Consider the following 27,410-nt stretch of genomic DNA (forward strand, 5'->3'; position numbering starts at 1 on the left):
CGCGGGCGGAGCCAGCGCTCCTCCGGCCTGGCCAGCAGGAGGCGCCCTTGGCCGCGCAGCCCCCAAGCTCGGAGCCCCGGCGCAGCTGCCTCCGTCCCGCCCCGCTTGGCTCGGGACGTTTCGTTCGCGAAGCTCGCCGCGCCACGTGCGCAGGTGCCCGAGGGAGAAACGGGACGCGCCCGACGTCTCCCTCCCCCCTCCGCGCCCGGGAAGGGGCGTGGCCTCTCCGCCCGCCGGGCAAGCCGCACATGCGCCTTCCGCCCCTTTGGCCGTTGCCCGGCGACGCGGCGCGCGGCGAGGGAGGAGGGGAGGCCCCGGGACCCCGGAGGGAAAGGGCCGCCGCCACCGAGCAGTAGGAGGATGAGGATTGCTTTGGGCAAGACGAGGCCGCTAAGCCGTGTCCGAACCCCTCAGGAATGCGCTCGCGACGGGTCTCCGTCCCCGGCGGGAGGCCAAGGACCCCCGGGAGCCTTTCTGGCGGGCCGCTTTCCTGGGTCTTTGGGCCGGGGCTCGGTGGGAGGAGTGCCCGGGCGGGCGAAGAGGAGCAGTCCATGGGGGGTTAACCCAAGGGGGGGCCCTGGGCAAACTCGGGGCACAGGCAGAGCGGGCACAGGCCCATCGCCAGTCATGCTCCCTTCACAGCATCAGGGGTTTTTTTTATTAAAATAATTTTATTGTGTTTTTCATTTTTATCATAATAATAGACCAGATAACAAAAAATAAGAATACAGTTCCCCAAATTCCCCCCACTTCCCTCAACTTTCTCTTCTGTTTTTTTTTAAAGTATTACCTTCCCCTGCTTGCTTTATTATATCTTAATATGGAGTTCCTTGTATCAAATGTTGTTGTTCTCTTATCATTTGAACATCATCTTTATATTTTCTGTGTTTTGTTCATTGTAAGTGTTTACTGAAACCCTGCCACTGAGTCCATTTCTTTGCATTGTTTCTGTAGATACAACATAAATGGTTCCCAGTCTTGTTTAAAGTCTCTATTGTCTTTGTCTCGGAGTCTTTCTGTTAGCTTTGCCATTTCAGCATATTCCATTGATTTTTGTTGCCATTTCATTGCTTTTCCATCTTTGGGCTAGCAGTATCCTGGCTGCTGTCATAGCATACATAGCATACATAAATAATTTCTTCTCTTTTGGCAGATCTTGACCTGAAACACCTAATAAAAAAGCTTTTAACACCTAATAAAAAACTCTTTTAACAAAAGTTATCATAAACATTTTTAAAATTTCATTATAAATCATATCCCAATAATTTTGAACTATCTCGCAATTCCACCACATATGAAAAAAACGTTCCTTTTCTTTACATTTCCAGCACTTATTGTAGCCTGTTCTGTATATTTTTGCAGGTGTGATATACCATCTATACATCATTTTCATATAATTCTCTTAACAATATACAATCAGTAAATTTTAAGTTCATTTTCCATACTTTCTCCTAGTCTTCCATTTGTGTATTGTCCTAGGTCTTGTGCCCATTTAATCATTACAGATTTAACCTCCTCATCTTTTGTTTCCTATTCTAGTAGTAAATTATACACTTTCTTCAAAAGTTAGGTATTATCCTCTATTATTTCTCTTTAAAATCTAGAGAGAGTATAACTAAATCCCTTCTTTTTGTCCTCTTTAAATACCTCATTCAACTGGCGATATTGCAGCCAATCATATACATGTTCTCTGATCTCTTTAAGAACTTGACAGCATCAGTCTTAAAAGCACAATAAAAATAGTCCAAGATCCAAAAGACTTTTTTAAAAATGATATTTATTGAGAATTTAAAATTACAGAGAAAAAAAAGGAGAAGGAAAAAAGATAGACAAAAAAAAAAGGAATTGAACAATACAAGTCAATAAAAACAAAAACAAAAAAAACACAAAACACACAATACATCAAAACCAAAAACAAAAGCAAACAAAAAATGTAAAAACAAATCCAATATTCCCAAATCTTTATCTTTCGTTAACTTGTTTCATCGACTTCCTCACACCTCCCTTTTTTGTATTCTAGTTATTGATTTTCTTTTTTTAAAAAAATGATATTTATTAAAAGTTTAACAATTACAGAAAAAAAGAAAAAAAGATTAAAAAGTTACAATACATCAAAAAGCAATAAAAAACAAAATAAAAAACTACAGCACAACAATGAGGGGGGAAAAAACAAAAACATTTAAAAACAAAAACGTTTAAAAAACACATCCAGTATTTCCATATCCTTATCTTTCATTTACTTGTTTCATTGACCTCCTCACACCTCCCTTTTTTGTATTCTAATTCAATTTAGCTGTTTCAACAAATCCTTTCCAATTTTTGTTCTATAAATTACCTTAAATTTTACCCTTTGACGCATTAACAACCCATTTTTACTTAGTTCTTAATAACATTTCTGCTAAAACCATGTAACTTCATTCCAACATCCTTCTAACATTCATTAATTTTACTATATTTTTGTAAATATACTTTAAATTTTTTCCAATCTTCTTCCACCAACTCTTCTCCCTGGTCTCCAATTCTGCCAGTCATTTCCGCCAGTTCCATGTAGTCCATCAGCTTCATTTGCCATTCTTCCCTGGTGAGTAAATCTTGTGTCTTTCTAGTTATTGATTATCTCAGCAAATCCTTTCCATCTTTCACTATATTCTGTCATTAAATTACCTTAATTTATTTTAACCTTATCTTACCATAAAAAGCCCTAAAGCTTAAAACTTATTTATACATAATTCCTTTTAGCATTCCTACTAAAGCCAAATAGTTTCATTCCAACATTTTTCCTAACATTCATTAATTTTACAATAATTCTCTAAATGAATTTTTAAACTTTCTTCCAATCTTCATCCATCGTCTCTTCTCCCTGGTCTCGGGTTTTGTCAGTCCTTTCTACCCCTTCCATCTAGTCCATCAACCTGGTGACCTTCTATCCGAGGCTCTTAAGTCTTTTCCATGTCCCTTCTGCAGGTCTTCTTCATGTTTATACCTGCACTTTACTTTGTCTTCTGCTGATCTTATTCTTAATTTCCTTCCTTTCTCACTGAGGGGTAGATCTCGGGGAGACTCCAACTTGACAATATCTTTATCCCTTCTCGACAGGTCAGCCCATTCTCCATAGTCAGCACTGAAATCCAAAAGATATTTGAAGGCATGTTTCAAAGTCCCTCCAAGGTTAAGGGCCCCCTCAACTCCAAACTCCTGGCCCAAAACCAGATCCCAAAAGTCAAAACATCCCTGCATAGGGGGATCTATCCAACTTCCCATCTCCAAACCAGGTTCTGACTTTCTCCAGGTTCTGACTTTCTCCAGGTTCAGTCATCAGAAACAACAACCTATGTTCCTGCAAGGCCACGGCTCTCTCCATTTCTATTACTTGAGGTTCAGCAACAACCTCCTCCTTTGTCTTCTGCACAACTTGCCCTGTCAAAGCAAATTCCTGGGTTGGTTCCTGAGTGGTTTCTATATAGGCATTCACTGTCTGTCCAAAATTGCCAACTGCAACAGTCATCAAATCCATCTTCTCATGTAGCTGTTCCAGTAAAGCGCTTGTCTTGCAAAAAGCAAGCACTAAGGCTTCTTCTGGGCACATTCTTGTTCAAGGTCAATGCCTGGTTCTCACGATCTTTAATCTCTACAGCTGGAGAATTCCCCAGGTCGACTCCAGCAACAGTTTCACAAGCTCCCTCTAGAGGAAACAATTTCTGTTTGTATCCGTCTTTCTAAAAGCAGATCCAGCAACAAAATTCCTTTCGGTTTTCAGATATTTTGTTCCTTTTAAATGCAAAAGGAAACATTGGAATCAATATGTTTCTCTTTTTTTAACTATCTGTCAAAAAACGTTTTATTCACAGTCAATGAACTTCCCCAAAGCGTCTGTCTCTGACACCCCGTTCCCAGGTTCGAGATGGTGGAAATTTATCTTTCTTTACTCTCTCTCCTGCAGGTTTAAACAGTCTAAGATTTCCCCCCTCTTCTCCTGCTTCCAAGGGGGGTTTGGTAGTTTTAATTGATGGAAATTTAGTCCTTTACAAACGACTTTCCAGACTTTAGCTTGCAATGTCTTTGCTTCAATCTATTTACAAAAGCGGAAGGCGGACTTCCTGTTTAGACCTTCCCGCTTCGGTGCCAAATTAAGATGAAACAAGATCCAAAAGACTTGCTTTGCTTCAGCTTTGCCCAGGTTTCCTGGAGATTTTACTAACGATGCACCTTGGGATAAAAAGCTTGACTCTTCTGAAAGGACCGAGCCTTTCTACAAGAACACATGACCTGTGTGCTCAGGATGGGTCGGGCCGCCTTGGCTTTCGCTGAGGCCCCTCTTCCTCTCTGCTCACCTTGTTGCTCTTCTCTTTCCAGGGGGATGAGTGCCAAGAAGGCGGCAGCAGCAGGAAAGCCTCCACTTCGGAAAGGGGCAAAGCCGGCAGCTCCAGCAAAGGGGGTCCCTGTGAAGGCAGGTATAGTACCCATGGGGAGGAGGAAGGCAGGGCTGAGGCCCTGCTGCAGAGCCAGCTGTGAGGATCCACTGCACAGTCCAGGGTGTGGAGCAAGGGGTGCCTGCAGGATTTCTGCTTGTCATGAGGAGTATACAAAATGTACTATGCTATATATAATATATTCAGGGCAGCTCAAATGTATTTTGTGGTTCCGCTTGCCTAAGTGCAGAACCTCGCATTTGCGCCTGTTGAAGTTCATTTTCTTAGCTTGGCCCGAGTTCCCCAATCTGTTAAGGCAGGATTCTGTCTTCTGCAGCACTAGCTACCCTGGTGACAATTAGCATTTTTTGAATTTGGTTTCTCTTTTATTTTCCCGCTGGCTCGGGGCCCACAATTGATGGAAAAGATGCTGCCCTACCAAGCAACAGCACCAGACCCCAAGAAGTGTCCCTGAGCAGCCACCCCAAAGGTAGGCAGCGGCACAGCAGAAGCTAATTGGGGGGGGGGGTCTGCAAGGCCTTTGCGGCAGGGACTTAATGGTGGTGAAATATGGCGGGGGAGGAGAGCAGAGACTCTTGAACAGGTTTGGTGCAAGATTTTCTTCTGAGCCCGACCCCTTGTAGGCAGGCTGGCTTATTCCCACAGTCAGCCCCACCACTGTTTGTGGCACTTCATGGAGAGCTGTTAAGCAAGAACAAAAGTGAGGCAGGCTCTGACCCCCCCCCCACACACCTGGAGGGATGGCAGAGGAAGGGGGACAAGGAATAGTCAAGAGCAAAGGCAGCTGTTGGGCTCAGCCCATTTATTTGATGTGTTCATAGACAGCCATTAAAGGCAAAACCCCTCACAGGGGAATGAGGACCAGGAGCAGGACTAAAGTTTGTTACTTTCTTGTGAAAACGATGAGGGTTATGTTTTATTTACGAGTTAGGTGCCTCAAAAAATGAATGTGCCAGAATGATATACAGCCGAAAAAACAAATTTAAATATAACAGCACTAATTCCAACAATGTCATCCTAAGAAGTCAGAAACGAGGCCAGATCGACTCCAGAAACAACCAGAGTCTGGAAAGGCTCCAGATCTCTGCATTCAAAATACCTGTTTGAGGGGAACACCCTGCTGCCATCTCCTCCTCCAATCTGCGTTGACCAGCAAAAAATGTTACTTGGACTGACCTTTTCATGTTGTGTAGAACTTCTTTTCTCTGCAGGAAGTTTGTGACTAGGTTCCCCTCAGTTTTTTTCACCAGAGTTGAAGAAGCAGAGAAAAGGAGCCAGTAGCTCAGCCTTGTACCTATGCCCTTGCCTGGTAACTGTAGCTCTGTGTGAGAGCTCATGTCTGCTGCGAGCTGGCTGGCTGGGAGGGGAGGGGAGGCCTGCCCCCTCCCTCCTGTGGGCCCAGTCTCCAGAGATATGGAATTGCCCCCCTCTTTTGCCAGCCTCCAGGCTAGTAGCATTTGGAAGCTCATTTACAAGGCTGAAGTACCTCTCTGGCTCAGTGCTGCAAAAGTCCTTCGCTGGTGTGGCTGTAAAGCAGGACTGAGGTAAGGCAAGACAATAGACTGTGTGTGGGGAACCCTCACCTGCAGAGCCTCCTATCCCTATCCCACAAGCGCCATCACCTCCTAGGACCTAAACCACCAGCAAATCCCTTGGGATTCCCTTTTATGGCCCTACACTTCTGCTTTCTGCCCTCAGAGCTGACGCGTGAAGCAAAGGCTGCGCTCACGTTGCAGAGTGCCTTCCGCCGCATCTTGGCATGTCGTGAGAGAGCGAGGCGATTGCAAGAGCGACAGGAGTACAATGAGTTAATGGACCGCCTCCAGAGAGAGGTGAGGTGACACTTGGCTTTGGGAACATGAGAGAACCCCCCTCCAGGGGGGAGGGAAGCTGGGACAGACATCATCAACATGAAGGCATTGTAGACGAGACAGAAAATCCAGCCCGGGGCTCGCTTGTGAGGGGGGTTGCTGGGGAAACATCTCTGTGGCTTGGCGCTCAGGCTAAAGTCCTCCAGATCTTACTGTGGCCTCCCCGTGCTTTGCATTCTTCTTGATGCTCTTCCGCTGCCCCTCAGTGTGGAAAGCCTTCCTCTGTTTTGCCTCCCCGTGACTTGGCCTGTTGGCTCCATGGGCTTCTGTCCTAGGCCTTTGCTGCGCTGGTGAAGAGGGAGCGAGAGGAAGCTGAGCGGGAGAGAAAGAAAGAGGAGGAAGAGAAGAAGAAGCAGCGGGAGGAGCAGCAGAGGAGGAAGCGGATGTTGGAAGCGGCCTTTGATGGGGACGTGGAAGAGATGAAGGCCGTCCTGAAGGAGGTGGGCAAGGCCTCGCTGTAGTCAGAATCACTCAGCCCTACCCTCGGCTTGCGGCTTCTGAGCTGTTTGCCTGGCAGCGCCTGATCTCATGGCCTGTGCAGGCAAATTAGAGTCTCAAAATGAGGACAGAGGGACCACATGTGCACTTTGGACAGAGCGGGGGTGGCTTCAAGGAAGGCACAGAGACTGCATCAGGTGAAACCGACTGCACAAAATAACCTCGGTAGCAGCACGGGGTACTTCAGCTGGAGTCAGGCTCACCCTCAACTTTATACTCAAAGTGCCTAGCCGGTTGCTCACAGGGCGCCTTGGGGAATCCAGAGGTTCTGCTCTTGCACTGGGAGTCAGTAACCTCTGCACCGTCCAAAATAAGTTTGCCAGCCGGCTCCCAGATGAAACCATGTGAGCTGCAAAATGAGCCTTTTTCGCAGCCTGCACTGCCACATGGTAGACACGATTGTTTGTTCTTACCAGTGTTTGGTCAGCTTCAGAGTGAGACTTGTGCCACTTGGCTCCAGGCTTCGTCCGCCCTGTTTCGTATTCTGGTGCTCCTCAAAGCACCAAGTAGCAGCCAGGTGTTTTTTGGGCAGGAGGTGTTCTGATTGTTTCTCTCTTCTTCCACAAATCCTCTCCCCGCACCCCCACCCCCCCGGGACCTGCACTCTGCAGCCTTCCCACATGCCCTTGTTTCAGTGAAGGCTCAGCAGAGACACCATGAGGTCACTTCCCCTCAGGGCTTGTTCATATCAGAAGGAAAGGCCTGCAGAGTGCGGAAGTAGTGTTTACTGGGGGTGAGGACCCCTGGGCCACCCTCAGCCAACTTGCAACAATAAGGTAATCTCACTGCATCCAATGAAAATCTAAAGTGCCCTGAGAGTGAGGCAGAAAAATAGAAGCATCTCTAGCAGAGAAGGAAAACATTTGAGAAATTGAAGGGCAGATTTTGGCACATTACTAGTTTTACCACCCTGACTAATTAGGTGTTGTCAGTAATCTGGGCCTCACTGTGTTCAGCCCTGACTCCAGACAATTTGCGGCCCTGATGTCTGCCCACATGTGAGGTTTTTGTGCCAGTCCAACAGCCAGGTTCCCTGAGCAACTGAACCTTCTGTGCTGCCACAGCAGCTCAGCCCATCAGTGTCAGCAGCAGCTTCATAGCACAACTCCAGGAGGTCACTACACCGAGTTGGAGACTTCTTTGTGCCTTTTCTAAGCTGCAGGTTCAGGCTTTGCAGCCAGAATTTATGTGTGAGGGAGTAAGGCACAGGGGAGTTGTTGCTGTTGTTGCTGCAAGGTTTATTCAGCACCAAAAATGTGTAAAAGCCATGCCATGGCTTTGCTCAGAGAAACAAAGCAAGGGAGTGGGAAAAGGACCAGATTGCTAGAGTGTAAGAGCTGCCTTCCTGGATTGGGCCCAGGTGAGCCTACCAAGCTCAGTATGTCCTGTTTCCCGTCTCCACCAACACAGCATGGCAGAGCTTCCTTTAGTTTGTTCTTTTGGCCTGCTCTCTGCTGCGTGGGGCTTGTTTTGCCAGCTCTTGTGTTCTTTCTGAAAAGCCACTGAGGTTGGGGGCCACTGCCTGAGGGTGGGGGGATGGATTGCACAGGAGGCAAAGGGAGGTGCTGCCAGGGACGTTTTGCTGGTGAGACGCTTGGAGGTGGCAGGTGCGGGGGGCCGGGAGGATGTCCCAGGTTGGTGCCATGCTGGCTTTGGGTGCGGAGCCCATGCTCCCTGCATGCCACGGGCCCCCTTTCCTGCTCTGCAGTGGCGCAGTGCAGAATCGCCATGTCCCTTCCCCACTGTGACCCACAGATTTGGTTTCTCAAGGTGGCAGACCTGGACACCAAGAGCGGCCTGGGGACAGACGAGAAGGGCAAGGCTCTGCGCCTCCAACACCGCCTCAACATGGTGGACTGCACTGACGCCAACGGCAACACGCCCCTCTCTGAGGCTTCTGGAGGGGGCCACCCTGACGCCATCCGGATGCTGATAGAGAACGGAGCCAACCCCAACAGCCGGGTGAGAAGCAGGGTGAAAGGCGTTGTGGCCTTGAGCCGGAGCCAAGGTGGTGCTTGGGGGGCAGAGTGATTCCGTGTCCCTGACCAGCGCCTGCTTTCCTGGAGGCTGCTTTGCAGTTGACATGAAGGGTGGTGGGCCAGCACCTCAAACCTCCCTCCCCTGGGATTGCCAGCAAGGCTGGTGCCACAAGTGCCACTGGCTCGCCTCTCTTGTGTCTCTGGCTTGGCAACTGGTGTGCAGGTGAGGCAGCCAGCATACCTAAGAGGGTCACAGCCTGGTCGTCAAAGCAACCAGCAAGGGAAAGAGAGGGCAGAGTCCTGGGGAGGCAGCCTTGCACCCCACAGGGATGGGGCCACAGCAACCAAAGCTCAGTTTGCTTGAGCCAAATGCTGGACTTTCTGCGTGGCAAATTAATAATGTGAAGGAGTCTTGCTTTCTTTCTGTCTCCCCCTTCTCTCTGTGTATTTAGCCCATGCTGAGGGATTTCACTGTTAAACAAGATGTTTTTTTGTAACCTGATTGGCCAAAGGCCAAGGGTTCTGTAGTCCCATGTGTAATGTCACTTGACGGACCAGACCCTGGACAGATAAGGTCAGATAAAATAGCATTGTGGTAATGACTTATCAGGAACAGCCAAGCTGTGGGGAGGATCACCTGGCGCCTTCATTGCATATCTTTGGGCGCCAGGCAAAAATGATTCTTCTTAACCAGGCCCTGGCTGACTATGGCCTTTTCAATGTGTTTGTGGGAAGGGGTTGTTGGTTGGTTTTATTTTGTGTTCTCATTTTATTTTTATGTTGTGAATATAACATATGTTATATTCAGATGAAGAGTGGTATACAAATTCAATTAATAAATAAAATATATTGCTGCATATCTATAATTCTTCCTCTAAGCAGCTTAAAATTAGGAATAAACTGATGAATAAGGGGTTGGAGACAGTTAAGATTTTTTTCCTGTGTGTGTGAGCGTGGTAGGGTTGGTGGTGTGTGGAGTCCTGTCCTTGCCAGGATGGAAAAGTCTTGGGGAGGCAGGAGGCGCTGCACCTGTTGAATTGCCTTTGGACATAGGAAGGTGTGGATTGGGAGGCAGGTGGGTCATCCTGGGCAATGGAAGCATGGATGGTTGCCGCAATCCCTGCATCAGTCTCTGTGTACCTGGTTGCTCCCCCACGGAGCTCCCTGCGCCTTCTTTGTGCCTTGTTAGTTTGGGGAGGAGACCTCTTGCTTGTGGCTGAAGAGCCTGCCTGCTGGACAGATGAAAGAAAAGGTCTTCACACAGCATGGGGGCTTCCCAAAAGAGGTGTCTGGTTGGCTACTCTGAGAACATAGATGGGCCTTTGGCCTGATCCAGCAGCTGGGGGGGGGCAGAGCAAAGCCTCCACCATACCTAGTAGCCACGGATAGCCTTGTCCTCCATGCTGTTGTCTTTGACCACTTCCTGGGTCTGGGAAATATGACTGTTGCCTGTTGTGGATGGAGTCACACTCTCTGGAGGAGCAGCTATGTAGGCGGAGGACAGGTCTGTCTCCATCTTTGTCCCTGGAGGCAGAAGTGGATTCAGGTGCTAGGAGCACCTTCTGACAGTATGGCCCTGTGACAGCTGCGGCTGTTCCTGGATTGGGAGGTTTCCCTTTGGTCCGCTCAGAGCTGCGTCTTCGGTGTGGCAGCTCCCGCCCCTGGCCAGGCATCAAAAGCATCGGCATGGAGGCATCAACGTAAAACTCTTCTCTCTCACCCTTGGCTTTTCCTGGTGGCATAGAAATATTTGTAAACCAAGAATTAAAATAAATATTACAGGGCCTCTGAGTCAGTCCGAGGGTGAGCAAGAGCACCTCTGGCAATAGGAGGAGACTCCACCTCTGCAGCCCTGAGGGGCCATGCTGTGCTGGAAGAGCAAGTGCAGAGCAAGTGGTGAAAGACCCTCCTCTGATGTCCTCGAAGAGCCTGGGATGGAACCTCACAGGGAATCCATCTTCCTAGTTAGTCTCTTCTCACCATCCAGCCAGAATGCACAAGGGAGGCAGTGGACGTCTGTGTCTTCAGTCTGCGCTGAAGATTCACTCCTTGGTAACAGGCAGCCAATAACTGCCATTCTAGCAGATGGTATATTGCAAGTCCAATTCTCCCCCATTCCAGAGGCAACCAGAACTCATTTTTTAAAGAGTAAAAAGTTCTCAGATGCTTTTCCTGCATTGACAGAATTAGAGAACTGTTGGAGTGTACTGCAAAGAGATTGTTAGTGGCATGAATGTGCCGCCTGCGGATGCTTCCCTTCTGTAAACCCTGTTTGATCTTCAGCCCCCTTTATTTTTAAGGGTGCTTTTAACCGGACTCCGTTGTATCGTGCTGCCTTTGCGGGCCACCTGGCAGCAGTGGAGCTGCTTCTCCAGCACGGGGCTGACCCTCGACTCTATGCTGATGACGGCAACACCCCAGAGCAGGTACCAACCCCAGCCGCCTCCCCCAGCAGCTGCTCTTCTCCTTGGCCTTGAGCTCCAGGTAGGCTGTTTCCACCAGGCCACCTGGCAAGAGAGCAAAGTAACTGAAAGAGAAGGGGAGCTGGTGTCCCCAAAGAAGCCATGGAGAGAGAGGAGAGCAAGGGTGAGAGCGAGAGTGCCCTTCTCACTGCATGCCAGGCCTGGTGGCTTGGATGGGCATTTCAAGCCCACAGCCCTTTTGTCTCTCCCAAGATTGCTTCCCTGGACAGCTTGGTGGCTGTGCTGAACTCCTGGGACATCAGCCTGACAGAGTCCATGCTCCAGAAGATGGAGGCGGAAGAGCAGCGAAGGGCGCAGCAGGACAAGAAGCAGAAAGAAGCAGAGACCCGACGGTGAGCCCTGCCAGTTGCTGCTTGTGGGCAGCTGCTCTTCCGGGCTCAGGGCAGGATCAAGCTGTAGGAGCTTTTGCAAAGGCACCCACTGGCACACCCCCCCATCCCACTGCAGCCATTGTACGGCTCACCTGCTGTCACCTGGAGCCACTAGGTGCTGGCCCAGCCTGGAAGGTGACCCCACAAAAAACAACCCCAGTGGAGCCAGTTGGATTCCAGGGACAGCTCAGTCAGTAGACTCAAGGAGGGGGGGGGCAAGCTCATGGTGTCCTGTATCAGGCAGGGAGGGGTGCTTGAGCAAGCTGCTGATGGATTAGACCACAGGCAACCTTATTCACCATTCATGTGTCTCCAACCCAAGTTGGCGGCCATCACTACATCTGGTGTTTCTTTATAAACTACTTGAAGAAGTTGTCTTTCCTTTGGTGTGTCCTCCGCCTCCCACATTCAGCTTCATGGAAAGCCCTTGCTGGGCTTTAGGCTTGAGAGGGAGGAAAGAGTTTGCTAAAGCACCTGGGGAGTGGCAGCAAAGGGAGTCTGTCCTGCAGCCTGTTGGCCCCTTCTCACTGCCAGCACATGCCAGAGCCCACCAGGGCCCCTGCCCCATGGGAGCTGGAGATGCCCCTGCCTGCCAATGGGGAAGGAGGCTCTGGGGGCAGAGCCCTCCCCCACCTTGGGCCGGGGCAAGAGGGAGCAGGAGGAGGGCAGAAGGCGGTGGCTGGTGCAGGGAGGCTCTCCCCCTTGCCAACTGTCACTATGCCCAGTGACTACCGTGAGTCATTGAGTGGCTGCTCTCAGGAGGAGGCTGCAGTTGCCCTCCGCTGGACCCCCCACCTGCTCCTGCTGCCATTTCTCCTCAGACAGGTCACATGGCTGTGCCAGCTGCTTCAGATCTTCTGGTTTTCTTAATAGAAGGAAAGAGAGTACTTACTTTGTTTAGGCAATTCATGCTACGATTTTACATTTAATTTTGACTGAATGGTTACACTTTCTTCAAGAATGACTTGCTTATTGCAACAAACACTTGGAGAAAAATCCTTTTCTCGTTAAATTTGTTACGCGCTTACTCTGTTGTTTTCTTTTTTATAATACTATTAATTGATAAAAGTTTCCTTAACAGAAGGAGAAAGATCAAGAGAATTAAATGTATATTGCCAGCAATTACAATGATAGAATTGTAGTTGGAAGAGGTCCTTAAGGGCCATTTAGTCCAACCCCATTGCATGCTGGAAGGAGAGGCAACTCCTTGAAGAGGGTCTCTGCAGCCTCTGACTCCTCTTTCCCCTCCCCAGGATGACAGAGGAGGTAGAGCAGCTGGCCAAGGAGCATGAGAGATGCAGCAAGGAGGTGGGAGCCAAGAAGCTCTATGCGGCCATCCCCTTGTCTCTATGGTCTTCCTTCCCAGAAGGCCCTCTGGGGTCTTGCCTGCCTTGGCACCTGCTGGCGCTGGGGTGAGCCATGAGGGGGCTGTGCATAGCTGGCGCTATGGGGAGAAGCCACCCAAGGCTGGGCCCTCCCGCAGCCCCAGCTGTGTGGGTGTCCTCGTTCCTCCCTCCCCATTTGCCAAAGGCTGGGCCTGCTCATCTTCTTTGCAGCTGCAGCAGGCGTACTGCGAGCTGAACCGGAGGATCACAGAGCACGACAAGTGCCAGCGGAAGCAGATGGACAACGCGGAGATCACCCTCCATGTGAGCGCCACCTTCCTGTAGCCTCTCGGAGCAGGGAGGCTTCTCTCTCCCAGATCCATGCCCTCGCCCACCAATGAGGCTGGCATCCAAGTGGGTAGGAGAGCCTGAGCTCTCTGCCTTCTGTGCAGCTGGGGTCGAGGGCTTCCTGTTCCTTGGCCTGGCACCTTGGCTGTGTGCTGTTGAGCAACCCATAAGCTGGTGGAGGGAGCACCTGCTTGGCCTGCAGAAGGTGTGCCTGGGAAGATTCCTGCCTGGCATCCGCTGCAGGCCACCCTGAGGGAGAGGAGGCTCTGCTGGGCACCCGGAGGCCGGTTCCCACAGGGCAAGGCCAGCCACGCTCAGCACAACGAGGGCTTCTCTGACAACCTGTTTCTGCAACAGGCTATTGCAGACGCAGAATCCCTGGTGCAGAGGCTGCGCGCGGCTGCCGAAGATGCTGAGGAGAAGGTCTCCCTGGCCCGGCTGAAGCTGCGGGAGCAGATGCAGGAAGGTCAGTCCTGTGTAGTGAAATGCTGGACTTGTTCCTGGGAGAGACGGGTCTACAGAAAAGTCCTGCCTAGCACTCCCACACCCTGAAGGACAAAGTGAGCAAAAGGCATGAGGCTCCTTCTCAAGCAATCAGAGGTCATACAATCATAAAGTTGGAGGGGACCCAAGCGTCATCTAGGCCAACCCTTGCAATGCAGGAATCTCAGCTAAAGCACCAATGACAGATGGCCATCCAACCTCTGCTTGAAAACCTCCAAGGAAGGAGAGTCCACCACCTCTCGTGGGAGTCTGTTCCACTGCTGAACAGCTCTTACTGTGAGAAAGTTTTTTTCCGAATGTATAGTTGGAATCTCCTTTCTTGTAACTTGAAGCCATTGGGTTGAGTCCTACCCTCCGGAGCAGGAGAAAACAAGCTTGCTCCCTCTTCCCTGTTATAGGCCTTGAGATATCGCCTCTCAGTCTCCTCTTTTCCAGGCTAAACATACCCAGCTCCTTCAACTGCTCCTCATAAGGCTTAGTTTCCAGACCCTTGATCATCTTGGTCACCCTTCTCTGCACCCTTTCCAGCTTGTCAACATCCTTCTTAAATTGTGGCGCCGAGAACTGGACACGGTATTCCAGGTCTAGTCTGACCAAGGCAGAATAGAGTGGGACTATTGCTTCCCTTGATCTGAACACTAGACTTCTGTTGATGCAGCCCAGAGTAGTGCTAGCTTTTTTTTTTTTTTTTTTGCTGCTGCTGCGTCACACTCTTAACTCAGGTTAAGCTTGTGGTCCAGTGCCAGCAGATGGGCGGTTGGGAACAATTCTTCTGGGAGGGGAGAAGAACTGCCACTTCCCAGTCTGATCCAGTCATAGAGTCAAGAGAATTGTAGAATTGGAAATGTCCCGGAGGGTCATCTGGACCAAACCCCTGCAATCCAAGAACTGGGATGCTCCAGATGGCCATTTTCTTTGTGTCCTCTGATGGCTTTGTTTTCTTTTTTTTAATAATATTTATTAAAGTTTTAAAAGTTACAGAAAGAAAAAGCAGAAAACACCTTTTTAGACATAAACAATACAACATAGTCATGTTCAAAGATATAAAAGGATGTCACATAGAGGAGGGAGAAAGGTTGTTTTCTGCTGCTCCAGAGAAGCGGACACGGAGCAATGGATCCAAACTACAAGAAAGAAGATTCCACCTAAACATTAGGAAGAACTTCCTGACAGTAAGAGCTGTTCGACAGTGGAATTTGCTGCCCAGGAGTGTGGTGGAGTCTCCTACTTTGGAGGTCTTTAAGCAGAGGCTTGACAACCATATGTCAGGAGTGCTCTGATGGTGTTTCCTGCTTGGCAGGGGGTTGGACTCGATGGCCCTTGGGGTCTCTTCCAACTCTATAATTCTATGATTCTATGATTCTAACACATCACAATAAATAAAAAATAAAAAAGAGAAAAAACAAGAAAAAATAAAATCCATTAACAAAGCAAAAAAGAAAAGTACAACACATCTTCCCATAACTTATCTTTCATTAGCTTATTTCCTTGACCTCCTCACACCTCCCTTTTTTGTATTCTAGTTCAATTATCTGTTTCAGCAAATCCTTTCCATCTTTTCAAATTTTTGTCCTGTAATTTATCTTAATATAATGTAACTTTCCCTCCTTTCACCAATTAACAGTCAGTTTTTCCCAAGTTCTTTATAACATTTCTGCTAAAGCCACATAACATCATTCCAACATCCTTCTAACATTCATTAATTTTGCAATGTTTCTGTAAATAATCTTTAAATTTCTTCCAATCTTCCTCCACCGACTCTTCTCCCTGGTCTCGGATTCTGCCAGTCATTTCCGCCAATTCCATGTAGTCCATCACCTTCATCTGCCATTCTTCCCAGGTGGGTAGATCTTGTGTCTTCCAGTACTTTGCAATAAGTATTCTTGCTGCTGTTGTGGCATACATAAAGAAAGTTCTGTCCTTCTTTAGCACCAATTGGCCGACAATGCCCAGGAGAAAGGCCTCTGGTTTCTTCAAAAAGGTATATTTAAATACCTTTTTCAATTCATTATAGATCATCTCCCAGAAAGCCTTAATCCTTGGGCACGTCCACCAAAGGTGAAAGAATGTACCTTCAGTCTCTTTACATTTCCAACATTTATTATCGGGCAAATGATAGATTTTTGCAAGCTTGACTGGTGTCATGTACCACCTGTATATCATTTTCATAATATTCTCTCTTAAGGCATTACATGCCATAAACTTCATACCTGTGGTCCATAACTGTTCCCAGTCAGCCATCATTATGTTATGTCCAACATCTTGTGCCCAGTTAATCATAGCAGATTTCATCCTGTGTATTCCATTTCAACAGCAAGTTATACATCTTTGACAAAATCTTAGTTTTGGGTTCTAGCAGTTCTGTTTCTAATTTTGATTTTTCCACCTGGAAGCCAATTTTCTTGTCCAAATTGTATGCCTCCATTATCTGATAATAATGAAGCCAGTCTCGCACTTTGTTTTTTAATTTCTCAAAACTCTGCAATTTCAGTCTATCTCCCTCTTGTTCCAATATTTCCCAATATTTCGGCCATTTGGCCTCCATATTGAGCTTTTTCTGAGCCTTCGCTTCCATCGGTGACAACCACCAAATCCACCTCTTTCTTCAGCATCAGTTAATATCTTAAATTTTATTCAAGGCTTCTTGCCCAGCCAGACAAATCTAGAGATATCTCTCTGCCACCTCTTGAAACACTCCAAAATTTGCAATGTTTGAAACAAAAACAGCATCCTTGGCAATACATTCATTTTTATCGCAGCAATTCGGCCTAACAATGATAATTTCAGGTTTGACCATATTTCTAAATCCTTTTTCACTTCCATCCAACATTTTTCATAGTTGTCCTTAAATAAATTCACATTCTTAGCAGTCATGTTAACCCCTAGATATTTCACTTTCTTAACCAATTTTAATCCTGTCTCCTTCTGAAACCTCTCTCTCTCAGTCACTGTTAGATTTTTCTCTAAAACCTTAGTTTTCATCTTATTCAACCTAAATCCCGCTACTTGTCCAAATTCTTGGATCAGTTCCAGTACTCTTTTTAGTACTAGATTCTGGCTCCTGTAATGTCAATACCAAATCATCGGCAAATGCTTTCAATTTGTACTGTTTAGCTCCGACTTGTATACCTTTAACCATTTGGTCCCTTCTAATCATATTTAAAAGAACCTCCAGGACCGATATAAAAAGCAATGGAGAAATTGGGCAACCTTGTCATGTTCCTTTCTCTATCTTAAATTCTTCCGTCACTACATTATTCACAATTAATTTAGCCTTTTGTTCTGAATAAATTGCACCTATACCATTACCAAACCCTTGACCAACCCCCACCCCCTATAAATTCTTCTTTATAAAACTCCAAGAAATATTGTCAAAGGCTTTCTCCGCGTCCACAAATATCAAGACTGCTTTAGTATTAATATTCACTTGTAATTTTTCTAAAATATTAATTATGTTCCTCGTATTGTCAGACAGGTGTCTACCCGGGAGAAAGCCAGCTTGATCTTTATGAATTCCTTTTACTAGTACCTTTTTAAATCTTTTAGCCAAAATGTCTGCGAAAATTTTATAATCCACATTAAGCAGAGATATGGGGCGGTAGTTCTTAAGCTGTGTCTTCTCAGACTCTGTTTTTGGTATAAGTGTAATATAAGCTTCCTTCCACGACTCTGGTGCCCCTTTCCCTTCCAATATTTCATTACAAACTTCTTTTAATGGCTGTAATATCCATTCTTTCAAGGATCTATAATATCTTGAAGTCAAACCATCCGGTCCTGGAGATTTGCCTAATTGCATGTTCTGAATGGCCCCTTCTACCTCCTGCTCCATTATTTTGCAATTCAACATTAGCTTATTTTCTTGAGAGATTTTTTGTAATCCATTTGTTTCCAAAAATCGGTCAATGTCCATTTCTTTCTGCGGCTCCTGTGTATATAATTGTTTAAAGTACCTCTGGAAACATTTCCTGATCTCCACTGGATTCTGTATATTTTTTCCTTCCACTTCCAAGTTTGTAATGGTATTAAGTTTTTGTCTTCTTTTCATTTGTCAAGCCAGCAGTTTTCCGCATTTATTTGCCGATTCAAAGGTCTTTTGTCTCATCTGTTTAATTTTCCATTCTATTTCCTGGTTCATCATTTTCATATATTGAACTTGATATAACTTTATCTCTTTCAAAATCTCCTGCGACTTTGGTTTCACTCTCAATTTCTTCTCTCCTTCCTTTATTTTCTCCAAAATCTTATCTTTTTTCTAATTTTGGACTCTCTTTTGAATCGCATTCTGTTGTATCAAAAATCCTCTCATAACCGCTTTGCTTGCGTCCCAAATTACTCTTTTTTCAACAGTGGTGTTCATATTTATCTCAAAATAGTCTCTCAAAGTTTTTTGGGCCTTCTTAAACACTTCTTCATTCCTAAACAATGTATCGTTCATCTTCCATCTGAAGGAACCAATTGGTGTTAGTTTCATTTCCACCTTCACAGCATTGTGGTCGGAGCAAGTTTTAGGGCAGATTTCCACCTTTCTGATCTTCCGAGCCAGCCCTCTAGTTATCCAAATTTGGTCAATTCTTGTCCATGTCATTTTTGCCTCAGAGAAAAAGGTTCCCTCTCTTCCCAGGGGGTTTTTCATTCTCCAGATGTCAACTAAATCCATATTGTCAGCCATGTCAAAGAAAGTTTTTGGTAATCTACCATCCTTAGTAACTACCTGTCTCTGTGCCTTGTCCATATTTGTAGACACCACTCCATTCATATCCCCCATCAAAATCATATTGTAGTCCATATAGTCCATCAGAGTCTCATGTAACTTCTTGAAGAATTCCGATTTTCCCTCATTTGGTGCGTAAATGCCTAATATAAAAAAATTCCCTCCTTGTGATTGAATTTCCATTGCCACAAATCTTCCTTGGTCATCTTTAAATAGAAATTTCGGTGATAGGCTCTCCTTTGCATAGAGCACAACTCCTCTTTTTTTAACTTTGTCTGATGAAATAAATTCATGACCCAGTCTTTTATTACTCAATATTTTCCTATGTAGCCTTATCACATGTGTTTCTTGTAGACAAATCAGGTCCAATTGTTCTTTTTTTAGTAAGTGAAAGACTCTTCGTCTTTTTTCCGGGGAGTTCAGTCCATTAACATTCCAGCTTGGTGCTTGCAGTGCCATGATGCAGTTACTTTAATTCTCCTCCAACTGCGCCCAGCACTTGCTCTTGTTCTGTCGGTGGTATTAGTATTGCTTTCACTGGGCAATCTAATCCAAAAGGTAACTTTGCTATGTCCACTATAGGTGATCTTCTGTCTAGTACTCTTTGCTCTAGTCCTCTCTCTGGTGATCTTCTGTCCGATGCTCCTGGCTCTTTTCCAAGTCCCTTCTGTAGATCCTCTTCGTAGTTACTCAAAAAATTTTCTTTGTCCTCAACTGATCTTATTTTTATTTTCCTTCCTTTAAAGCTAAAAGATAGGCCTTGGGGAAATTCCCACCTGAAGATGATTCCGTTCCTTCTCAGCAGAGCTACCAGATCTCCATAGTTGGACCTAAGGTCCAAAAGATGTTTTGGGATATCTTTAAATATTTCCACTCTTGACTGCAGTATTTCCAAGGTCTTCTGATAGTGCCAACCCAAAATTTTATCTCTCTCTTCTTTAGATCGGAGGGTGATCAAACAGTCTCTTACTCTATTCTTCTTCCCTCCTCTTCCAAGCCTAAAGGCACTCACGATTTTAACTCCTTCTTGTTCCAAATCTAGATCCCCAAACCCTGCAAATTCCTGCATGAGAAAGTCTATCAGGCTATCCTTCTCCAATTCAGGTACGGCTCTGATCCTCAAATTCGTCTGTTTTTCCTTAAGCTCAATCATAGAAAGCATCGACTTATGATCCTCAACTTGTCTCTGTATATCTGGGACTCTCTTTGTTTCCAATTGTGTTACCTTGACTTCCACAGCAGCAACTTTTTCCTTGGCTTGCTCTGCGATCTGTCGGGTCGAAGTAGAATCCTCTATCAATTTCTGAATGGTTTCTGTGTTGGTATTCACCTTTTGTCCCAAGCTATTTATACTTTCTGTATTTATATCAATTTTAGTATTTGCAGCGTCCACCTTCGCATTTGACGCATCCACTTTTGCATTTGTAGCATCTACCTTCCTTGCTCCAAAGATTCATTTATCTTACCTAATGCAATAGCCAAGGCTTCTTCTGATGACATTCCTCTTGGTTTGAGTTGTGTTGATACAGCTGCAGGTGAGGCAGAAGAACCAGATGCTGACGCTCTTTGCTGCCAAGACTTCCCAGATCTTGTTGTTTTTTCTGGGAGTGACGAATCTACTTTTTCTTTCCCATCTGCCATAACACTTAGAAAGTCCAAGGTCAGTCCCACAGTCAGGCAGTTTTATCTTTCAAGTGGAAAATTCCCCTAATCCAACTCTTATAACGGTTTCAAAAACTTCCTCTAGGGGGAAACAGTTGCAATCTGTACTTGTATTGATCCAAAATAGCACCTTTTAAAACATAATTCAAGCAGGAAATTTAGTTTCAATTTTCAATAACTTTCCCCCCCTCCTTTTAAAGTCAGAGGGGAACAGCTAAAAACAATGTATGTCTTTTTGACAGCTAACAGTCAGTGCGCCATTCATAATGCGGCAGTCTTACTGTCCTATTGGCAGCCTGTTCCCAGGTTCTGAGCAGTGGAATTTTGACTTCCTTCCCTCTCTCTAGCAGGAATATTTAGTCCAAAACTCCCCCCCCCTTCTCCTGCTTCCCAGGGGGGGGGGATTTACTATTTTTTGAGGTTGAAATTAGTCCTTTCCAATTGGCTTTCCAAGACTCTAGCTTGCAGCCTCTTTGCTTTGTTCTATTTACAAAAGCGGAAGGCGGACTTCCTGGTTATGCCTCCCCGCTACAGTTCCGAATTGGATTTTTTTCTTTTAAGAATTCCCAATTTGTTCTACTCACGGGTAGTATCTTTTAAAGTCCAATTGCCCACAGGAAAAAGTCAGCGCTCTCCGGCAATGGCTGTGCGGCTTCGCTCCGTGAAAAAAGCAGTCGATTCACAGTACCGCGCTGCTCACCCCACTTTGCTCCGGAGCCCCGAAAACGGGTTTCCCTGCGAGTAGGGGAGGCGCAAAAGGTGCCCGCCGAATCCCACGTTCACAGGCTTCACCCGCCTGTGATTTCTGGAGGGTCTCCGTCTTCGCCGTGACGGCCAGACCCGATTCCCACGGAGCAGATTCCTCTTAGTCAGAGGAATCCGGCCATTGCCGATGGTGCTAACCCGGAAGTCCTGATGGCTTTGTTTTCTCTTCCAGTCTGTGAGGCCTGTTAGAGTGAGGTCTGCCCAGATCTTGTGCTTTGCATTGCCCTGCTGTTCCAAGGAGCTCATAGGGGCAACTTTGCCTCAGAGTAAACCCATAAGAACTTTGGAAGAGCACTTCAGCAGAATCAGGCCAAATGGGGCGAATCAGGTCCATCTGGTCTGGCCTCCTGGTCTCAGTGGCCCAGCAGGTGCCCCCAAGCAAAGTCCACAAGCAGGACTGGAGCAGCAACTTTCCCCACTTGTCATTCCCAGCCATTGATCGCCTGGCCATGAAATTTTCTAATCTTTTAAAGCCTCCTTAGGCAGTGAGTTCCATAGTTCAACTATGGGCTGTGTGAAGAAGTCCTTCCTTTTATCTGTCTGGAATCTTCCAATATTCAGCTTCGTTGGATGTCCCTGAGCTCTAATGTTTTGAGAAAGGGAGACAAACTTAAAAAAAGAAAGGGAGACAAATTTTGTTTTATCCGTACCATGAATAATTTTATGCTTTTCTAGCAAGTCACCTCTTTCTCACTAAAAAGTCCCAAGCACTGTAACCTTTCTTCATAGGGGAGTCGCTCCATCCCTCCCCCTTGATCATTTTTGCAGCCTTTTTCTGAACCTTTCCCAATTCTACAGTATCCTTTGTGAAGAGCGAAGACCAGAACTGGACACAGCATTCCACATGCAGTCACACCAGAGATTGGTATAAAGGCATTATGATATCACCATTTTTATTTTCATAGAATCCTAGAGATAGAGAGTTGGAAAAGACCTAAAGGGTCATCTGGTCCAGCCCTGTGCAATGCAAGAATCTCATGATCATGCAACGTCTGCTTTAAAACCTCTGCAGCTGAGTCCGCTCACTCCAAGGGTTGAAAGTTCCTCTACATTTAGCTGGAATCTCTTGTAACTTGAATCCATTAGTTCAGGTCTTACCACCTGGAGCAGGAGAAAACGAGCTTGCTCCATCTTTCATCTAGAGGCCTTTGGATATTTGAAGATCCTTGAAATATCCACTTTTGGTTTGGTCCTTGCTACTGTCAATGCTGGAGCATCAAGGGGTGTCTGGAGCCTGCAGTGAGCCATGTCAGGACCACAGTGCAGCAGTGCTCAGAGTTGTGCTGGTTTTTCAGGGTCAGCAGAAGAGTTCCATGGCCTGAAGTGCTCTGTGCAGGAGCTGGATGATGTGCTCTTGAAAGACGTGGGTGGGAAAATCCATGCAGATGGACGGTGAGTTGAAGGGAAAGCACTTTCACTAGACATTGGGGGTCCTGGCCAGCATCTCCCACAGCCTCCCCTCCCCTGCACTGAAAGGCCCCCTCTTTGGCCTCACAGTCTTAGCCCCTCCCCCCATTTCCCAGCTGCTGGGGCCCCTGCCCATGAAGTTTCAGCTGCTGGGCCGTGTGGAAGACTTGCTCCCTCTTGTGCTTTCTCCCATAAGGTGGCCACTGGTCATTGACCCTTCTGGGCAGGCAGCCATCTTCCTGCGCTATCGGGACACCAACTTCCTGAACACGGTGAACCCCAGCGACATGGCTGAGGAGACCATTCGCCTGGCATTGCTGGGCTCTCTGCGGTAGGGACACAAGCCAAATGCCGGGCAGACAGGCTGCCCACTGCCAGGCAAAAACACCTGGGGGAGAGAAGCACTGCTGCTGCTGCCACCTGATGACCTACAGCCGTGGCAGGAGTGAGGTAGCACCCAAAGGCATCTGGTCCACTGAGCAAGAGGCAAAGACTTGCCCTCTCCTGTCTCCTCCAGATATGGGAAGCCCCTTGTCTTTGACATGATGGAGGTGAACATGTTTGACACAGTGAAGAAGCAGCTGGAACGGCTTAAACCAGGCTTGGCAGAGGCACTGCTGGACAAGAAGATCCTACAGAATGAGAGGTGGGACAGTTGACCTTCCAACCGCTGTTTAAAAGCCTCCATGAAAGGAAAGCCCACCACCATCCAAGGGAGTCTGCTCCACTGTCAGACGACTCTTCGCATCAGTCCTGTCAACTGACAAATGGGTGCCCAAATCAAGAGAGCCAGTGGTTTTCTCAATACCTTTAGTGCCTCCCCGCCTCCTACCAAGAGGGTGCTTGCTCCCCCCTCCTTCAGCCTACTCTCTCTCTCATTCCCATCTTTCTCCATTCTGGGCACTTGCTTCCCCCGTGACCCTTCTAATGCTCCAGCCAGGCTTTGGGCAGCCTGCCCTGCAAGTCCCAACCCCCCACCCCAGGGCCGATGGGAGATTTATTTCAACCTGCTCTTGCAGCTTCATTCTTTGGTGGGTTTCTACCAGATTTTGTTATTTCTGCAAAATTCCAGACTTGCCATAGCTTTTTGCCACCTCCCACTTGGGTGCGGATGGTACTCTTTTTGTTGTATAGTAAGTGGCACAGAAATGAAGAGCAGGATGCTTTGGGCAGAAATTAATGGCCCTGCACTCCGTGAGCAGATGCCCCCAAGCCCCACCGAGCGAATATATTCACTGCCCAGAGCATTGGTCCTGCTTTAGGAAGCCAAGAGGCAGCCTGGAAGCTCAAGAGTCCTCCTCCCCCTGCCCCCCCCCCAGCAGCAGCAGCAGCACAGGGGCCGCTTTCTATGAGACTTACTCCCGCCTTGCTCTGTCTGCAATCTTGCAGGTATCTCTCCCTACGGAGGCCAACAGATGGGCCTGAATATGCAGAGACAGAGTTTCAAGCAGCTCGAATAGAAAAATTCAAACTCTTCATTGTAACGAAACAGCAGCATCCTCCCGAAGAGATGCTGCAGCGGCTCCTTCCGATCCAGGTCATCCTGTCCCGGTAGGCAATGCACTGCAGGCGGCCTCATCCAGTGCTGGACATTAAAGGAAAACCTGAGCAGCGGGTTTGTGTCCTGTAATGAATCTTGTAGGCCCAGCACCCTGCAGGTTCTCTGCAAAGAGCTGGCTGCTACCTGCAAAGCAAGGGGGCAAGTGGTTGGCAGCCCCCACCAGTGGCTGCAGGTGCTGCTGGCCCCCAAGTGAAGCTGCGGCCCTTAGCAGGCTGCAGCCTCACTAAGACTTGCTTGTTTTCCCCCCTAGAAAGCGAGGCTTTCGGAGAGCCCCCTTCTCACACCAGCGTCCCTTTGCCCTGTGAAAAGTACATCCCAAAGCCTTGGGGCCAGTCCTCACCTCAGCCATGAAGCCTTTTCTTAGCACAACTCATCCCCCTTGACTCTTGCAAGCAGGCAGGCAGGCAGGCAGGCTTGAATGCAAATAAAGGTTTCCTTGAAAAGGTGCCTCTTGAGAATTTCTACTACACATCAATGCACCAGGCCCTGCATGGGTCTCTCCTAGAACAAATTTAGGGAGTGTGCCTAGAGAGGAAAGGGAGGGAAATGTGTGGGGTGGAGACACCAGACATGGTTGGCACTCACTCACTTGGCCCAGGACTTCCCAAGAAAGAGGCAGCCTCCCACAAAGACCCCACTCCTGCCCTTGTGGTTGGTCAGTGTGAGCGCAGGATGCAGGACTCAGTGGGATGAGCCTCATGCCGCTGAAAGCCCGAGTCCTTGGAGTGGCTTGGACAACACAAGGTGAGGGAGGGAAAGGCTCTGCCAGCTCAAGAGAGAAGCATCATTTCTAAAATGTAAAGTAAACTTTATTGTCCTTGAACCACAAAATAGATTTCTTTGGTTGTACAAATGTCACTAGTTACAGTCTTGATCTCCCTCGGAGTGTTCTGGGAGAGGAGACAGACAGAGAGACATGCCACAGCCCAGCACCTAGAGAAGTTGTATGTTAGTCACGGAAACCCTGCCTGATCACTTCCCAAATTGCTCATTAAAAGCAAATGCTAAAATTAGATTAAAATCAAAAAGCTCTAACTGCTGCTGTGGAAGCAGCCACTATGCAGCTCGAGAGAGGCAGGCAGAGGGAAGCCTCCCCTCTCGCCCTCTGCAGACAAACACAAGTTCTGTTAAAATGACCCTCTGATTTTGGCATGAGGAGCTGCTGCATCTTGTCCTTTGGCAGAGGCTGCCTGGCAAGTTGGCACACGTGATGAGCACACACACGCCAGCCAGCGCCACCCACTGCTCACCACCACCCAGCCAGGAGCGAGGCTAAGCCACTGCCACGCACAGGCAGCGCCACTCTTCTCTGAAAGGGGCCCGAGAGGCTGGAGCCAGCAGGCAGAGCAAGCAGCAGCCCTGGCCCTCGCTGGAGCACCCTCGGCCGCCAACCTGTGCCCCAACATCTTTGCCCTACCCTGCACTACCCCTCTCCCTGCGCCCCAACCACCAAATCCCCCCTTTTACCTGTACCTTCTATATGCTTCACCCCATCCTAATGAAACTAGCCTGCTCCTACTCTTGCTCCCACGCTGCTCTACATTTGCTAGCACCAGGCAGCTCCCAAACGTTCCCTCCGGCCCTTGCTGAAGAGGCAGAAGTGCCCATTTCCGCCCGTGCCCCCCTCACGGCATGGATGGCCTCCCAGGCTCTACAGAAGGAGAAGGAAAATGGCAGCACTTGGCAATAACTCCCCCTCTCCCTCCCCATCCTGGTGTCCCTCTGCTGCCCTTTGCCAGGGAGGGGGCAGGACAGCTGGTGTTTCCCAAGTGGCCCCCTCGCTGTTTGGCAAATGTCAGCTGGGCCCGGGCCCTCTGCAAACAGTGGTCAGCCTGAAGCAGCTGCAGCACCCGGGCACCCCCGCCCTCGCACGCACGCACACACTCCCACCCAATATTTACACACACACATGCCCTGCATGGGTCCCCCCGCCCCTCTCACTGCTCTCTTCGGCCCCCGTTTGCTCACCACCTGCCCTTCTGCGTGAGGAGGAGGGGGAGTCGCAGCCCACAAGATGCCAGCTGAGGCGCCAGGGAGCTTGGTCTGTCCAGGCCCACCTGGGAGCCCGCTGGCCACATCACCACACTGTCCACAGAGCGGACCCCCCACTTGGCTTGGTGGTGTTTCTAACAGCCCTCAAAGGCAAGTCTACTATGTGGGGACAGCAGTTTCCAGGTTGTGCTGGGTTGGTCGGAGTTTGCGCTTGCCGCCGCTGCAGAGCCCCATCTCTTCCCGAGGGGGAGTTGCGCTGGGAGTCGAGGGGTCGTGCGCCCCAAGGGGCTCCTGGGCTGTTGCCTGTCCGTCTTGCTCCTGGCTCACTGGAGTGGGGGGAGAGCAGAGGGAAAGAGGTCATGGAGGGCTGAAGGGGCGGCAGCACCTGAACCCAAGCCCCTGCCTGGCTTGATTCAGGAGGTGCCCAGGGCAACCTCTGCCCCCTTTGGGCACTGCCTGCTGCAGGAGGCTCTGGAGCCCCCAGGCTGGGCCCTTCTGCTGTCTGCACAGGCTGTGGCCCCGCAAAGGGGGTGGGGAACTGGGAGGCCTCCGCTTCCCAAGCAGTGTCCAGCCAGCTTCAGGTGGGCTGAACTGAGGCGCCCAAAGCAAGACCTCAGGAACACACAGACAGACAGACAGACAGGCAGACAAACAGGCAACCCAAGGCAGGCCGAGATCCTTCTGCTTCACTGGTGGCGAGCAGGAGCTCCTTTCGAGCAGTCAGAAGTGGGGAATCCTGCAGAGCCACCAACTTCCCCGTTGACACACCTCCCAGGTCCACTTGCTGTGCCCAACACACACCCACCCCGGGGAAGAATGGGAGCCAGCTGTTCCTGAGACCAGAGGTGGCAACTTGGGCCCCAGACTGGGTGCCCAGTGGTGCGTGTGCACGACATCATGACGTCACATCGCTCGTGACGGGGCTGGGGCAGCGGAGCCTGGGTGCCCATGGCCCCATGGAGATGGCACTCTGGCGCCCCACCCCCACCGTGGCAACCAGGCCAAGACCTCTGCTGCAAGTCCTCTACTGCACCCCAGAAGCATGTCCATGGCCGCAGCAGACCCCAACAGGGGTGCCAGAGAGCCAGGGGGAAGAGGCCAACAGCAACGCGATGGCGAGGCACCTACAGTAGACATTTTGTGGGTGCCCAAACCCTCAGGACCCCCCCGAGATGGCACCAGTGCCTGAGACCTAGAGGCAACCTCAATGCTCTTCCACAAAGCCCCTCATCTTTTGAGAATGCTTCCCCCCTCCTGCCTGCCAGACACCTTCAAGCCTTGCCTGGAATTAGGCTTCCAGGGTCAGGGTCCCTGAGGGTATCCCCAACTTCTTTCCAAGGGAGGCGGCTGGGCATGCTCATTGGGCCACTCCCAGCCCCTTAGGCAGGATCTGACCCACCCCCCGACCCCACCAACACTGCATGCTCATCACAGCACTCCATTCCTAGGCAGTGCAAGGGCATCCTACCCACTGCTCCTTGCTGCTCAGCTGACCATTCACTC

At 48.6% G+C, this 27,410-nt stretch overlaps 2 protein-coding genes across 7 annotated transcripts in view; one reads left to right on the forward strand and one right to left on the reverse strand.

The window, feature by feature from the left end:
* The first annotated feature begins 274 nt into the window (after positions 1 to 274).
* IQANK1 (IQ motif and ankyrin repeat containing 1) lies at positions 275 to 24,358 on the forward strand. Of its 6 annotated transcripts, none has more exons than XM_083516743.1 (16): positions 275 to 397; positions 4,354 to 4,451; positions 4,837 to 4,899; positions 6,129 to 6,262; positions 6,577 to 6,741; positions 8,570 to 8,761; positions 11,079 to 11,204; positions 11,454 to 11,593; positions 12,886 to 12,940; positions 13,189 to 13,281; positions 13,663 to 13,771; positions 22,243 to 22,339; positions 22,551 to 22,685; positions 22,872 to 23,000; positions 23,744 to 23,905; positions 24,166 to 24,358. In XM_083516743.1, exons 2-16 carry the CDS (start codon positions 4,358 to 4,360, stop codon positions 24,218 to 24,220), a joined length of 1,749 nt encoding a protein of 582 aa, XP_083372869.1. In that variant the 5' UTR covers positions 275 to 397; positions 4,354 to 4,357; the 3' UTR covers positions 24,221 to 24,358. The 6 variants fall into 6 exon arrangements, with proteins under 6 accessions (XP_083372869.1, XP_083372870.1, XP_083372872.1 ...); XM_083516744.1 differs by having other exon boundaries at positions 278 to 335; XM_083516741.1 differs by lacking the exon at positions 275 to 397 and adding an exon at positions 548 to 650.
* A 344-nt stretch (positions 24,359 to 24,702) lies between these two features.
* Positions 24,703 to 27,410, reverse strand: part of SCRIB (scribble planar cell polarity protein) — a 58,142-nt gene continuing 55,434 nt past the window's right edge. Inside the window, exon 43 of the mRNA XM_083516439.1 lies at positions 24,703 to 26,233. Within this exon, the coding sequence (XP_083372565.1) occupies positions 26,067 to 26,233 (167 nt within the window). The 3' untranslated portion in view covers positions 24,703 to 26,066. The remainder of the gene's footprint in view (positions 26,234 to 27,410) is intronic.

Source organism: Podarcis liolepis (genome assembly GCF_965112155.1).
Source record: "Podarcis liolepis genome assembly, chromosome: 8".
Lineage (NCBI taxonomy): Eukaryota > Metazoa > Chordata > Lepidosauria > Squamata > Lacertidae > Podarcis > Podarcis liolepis.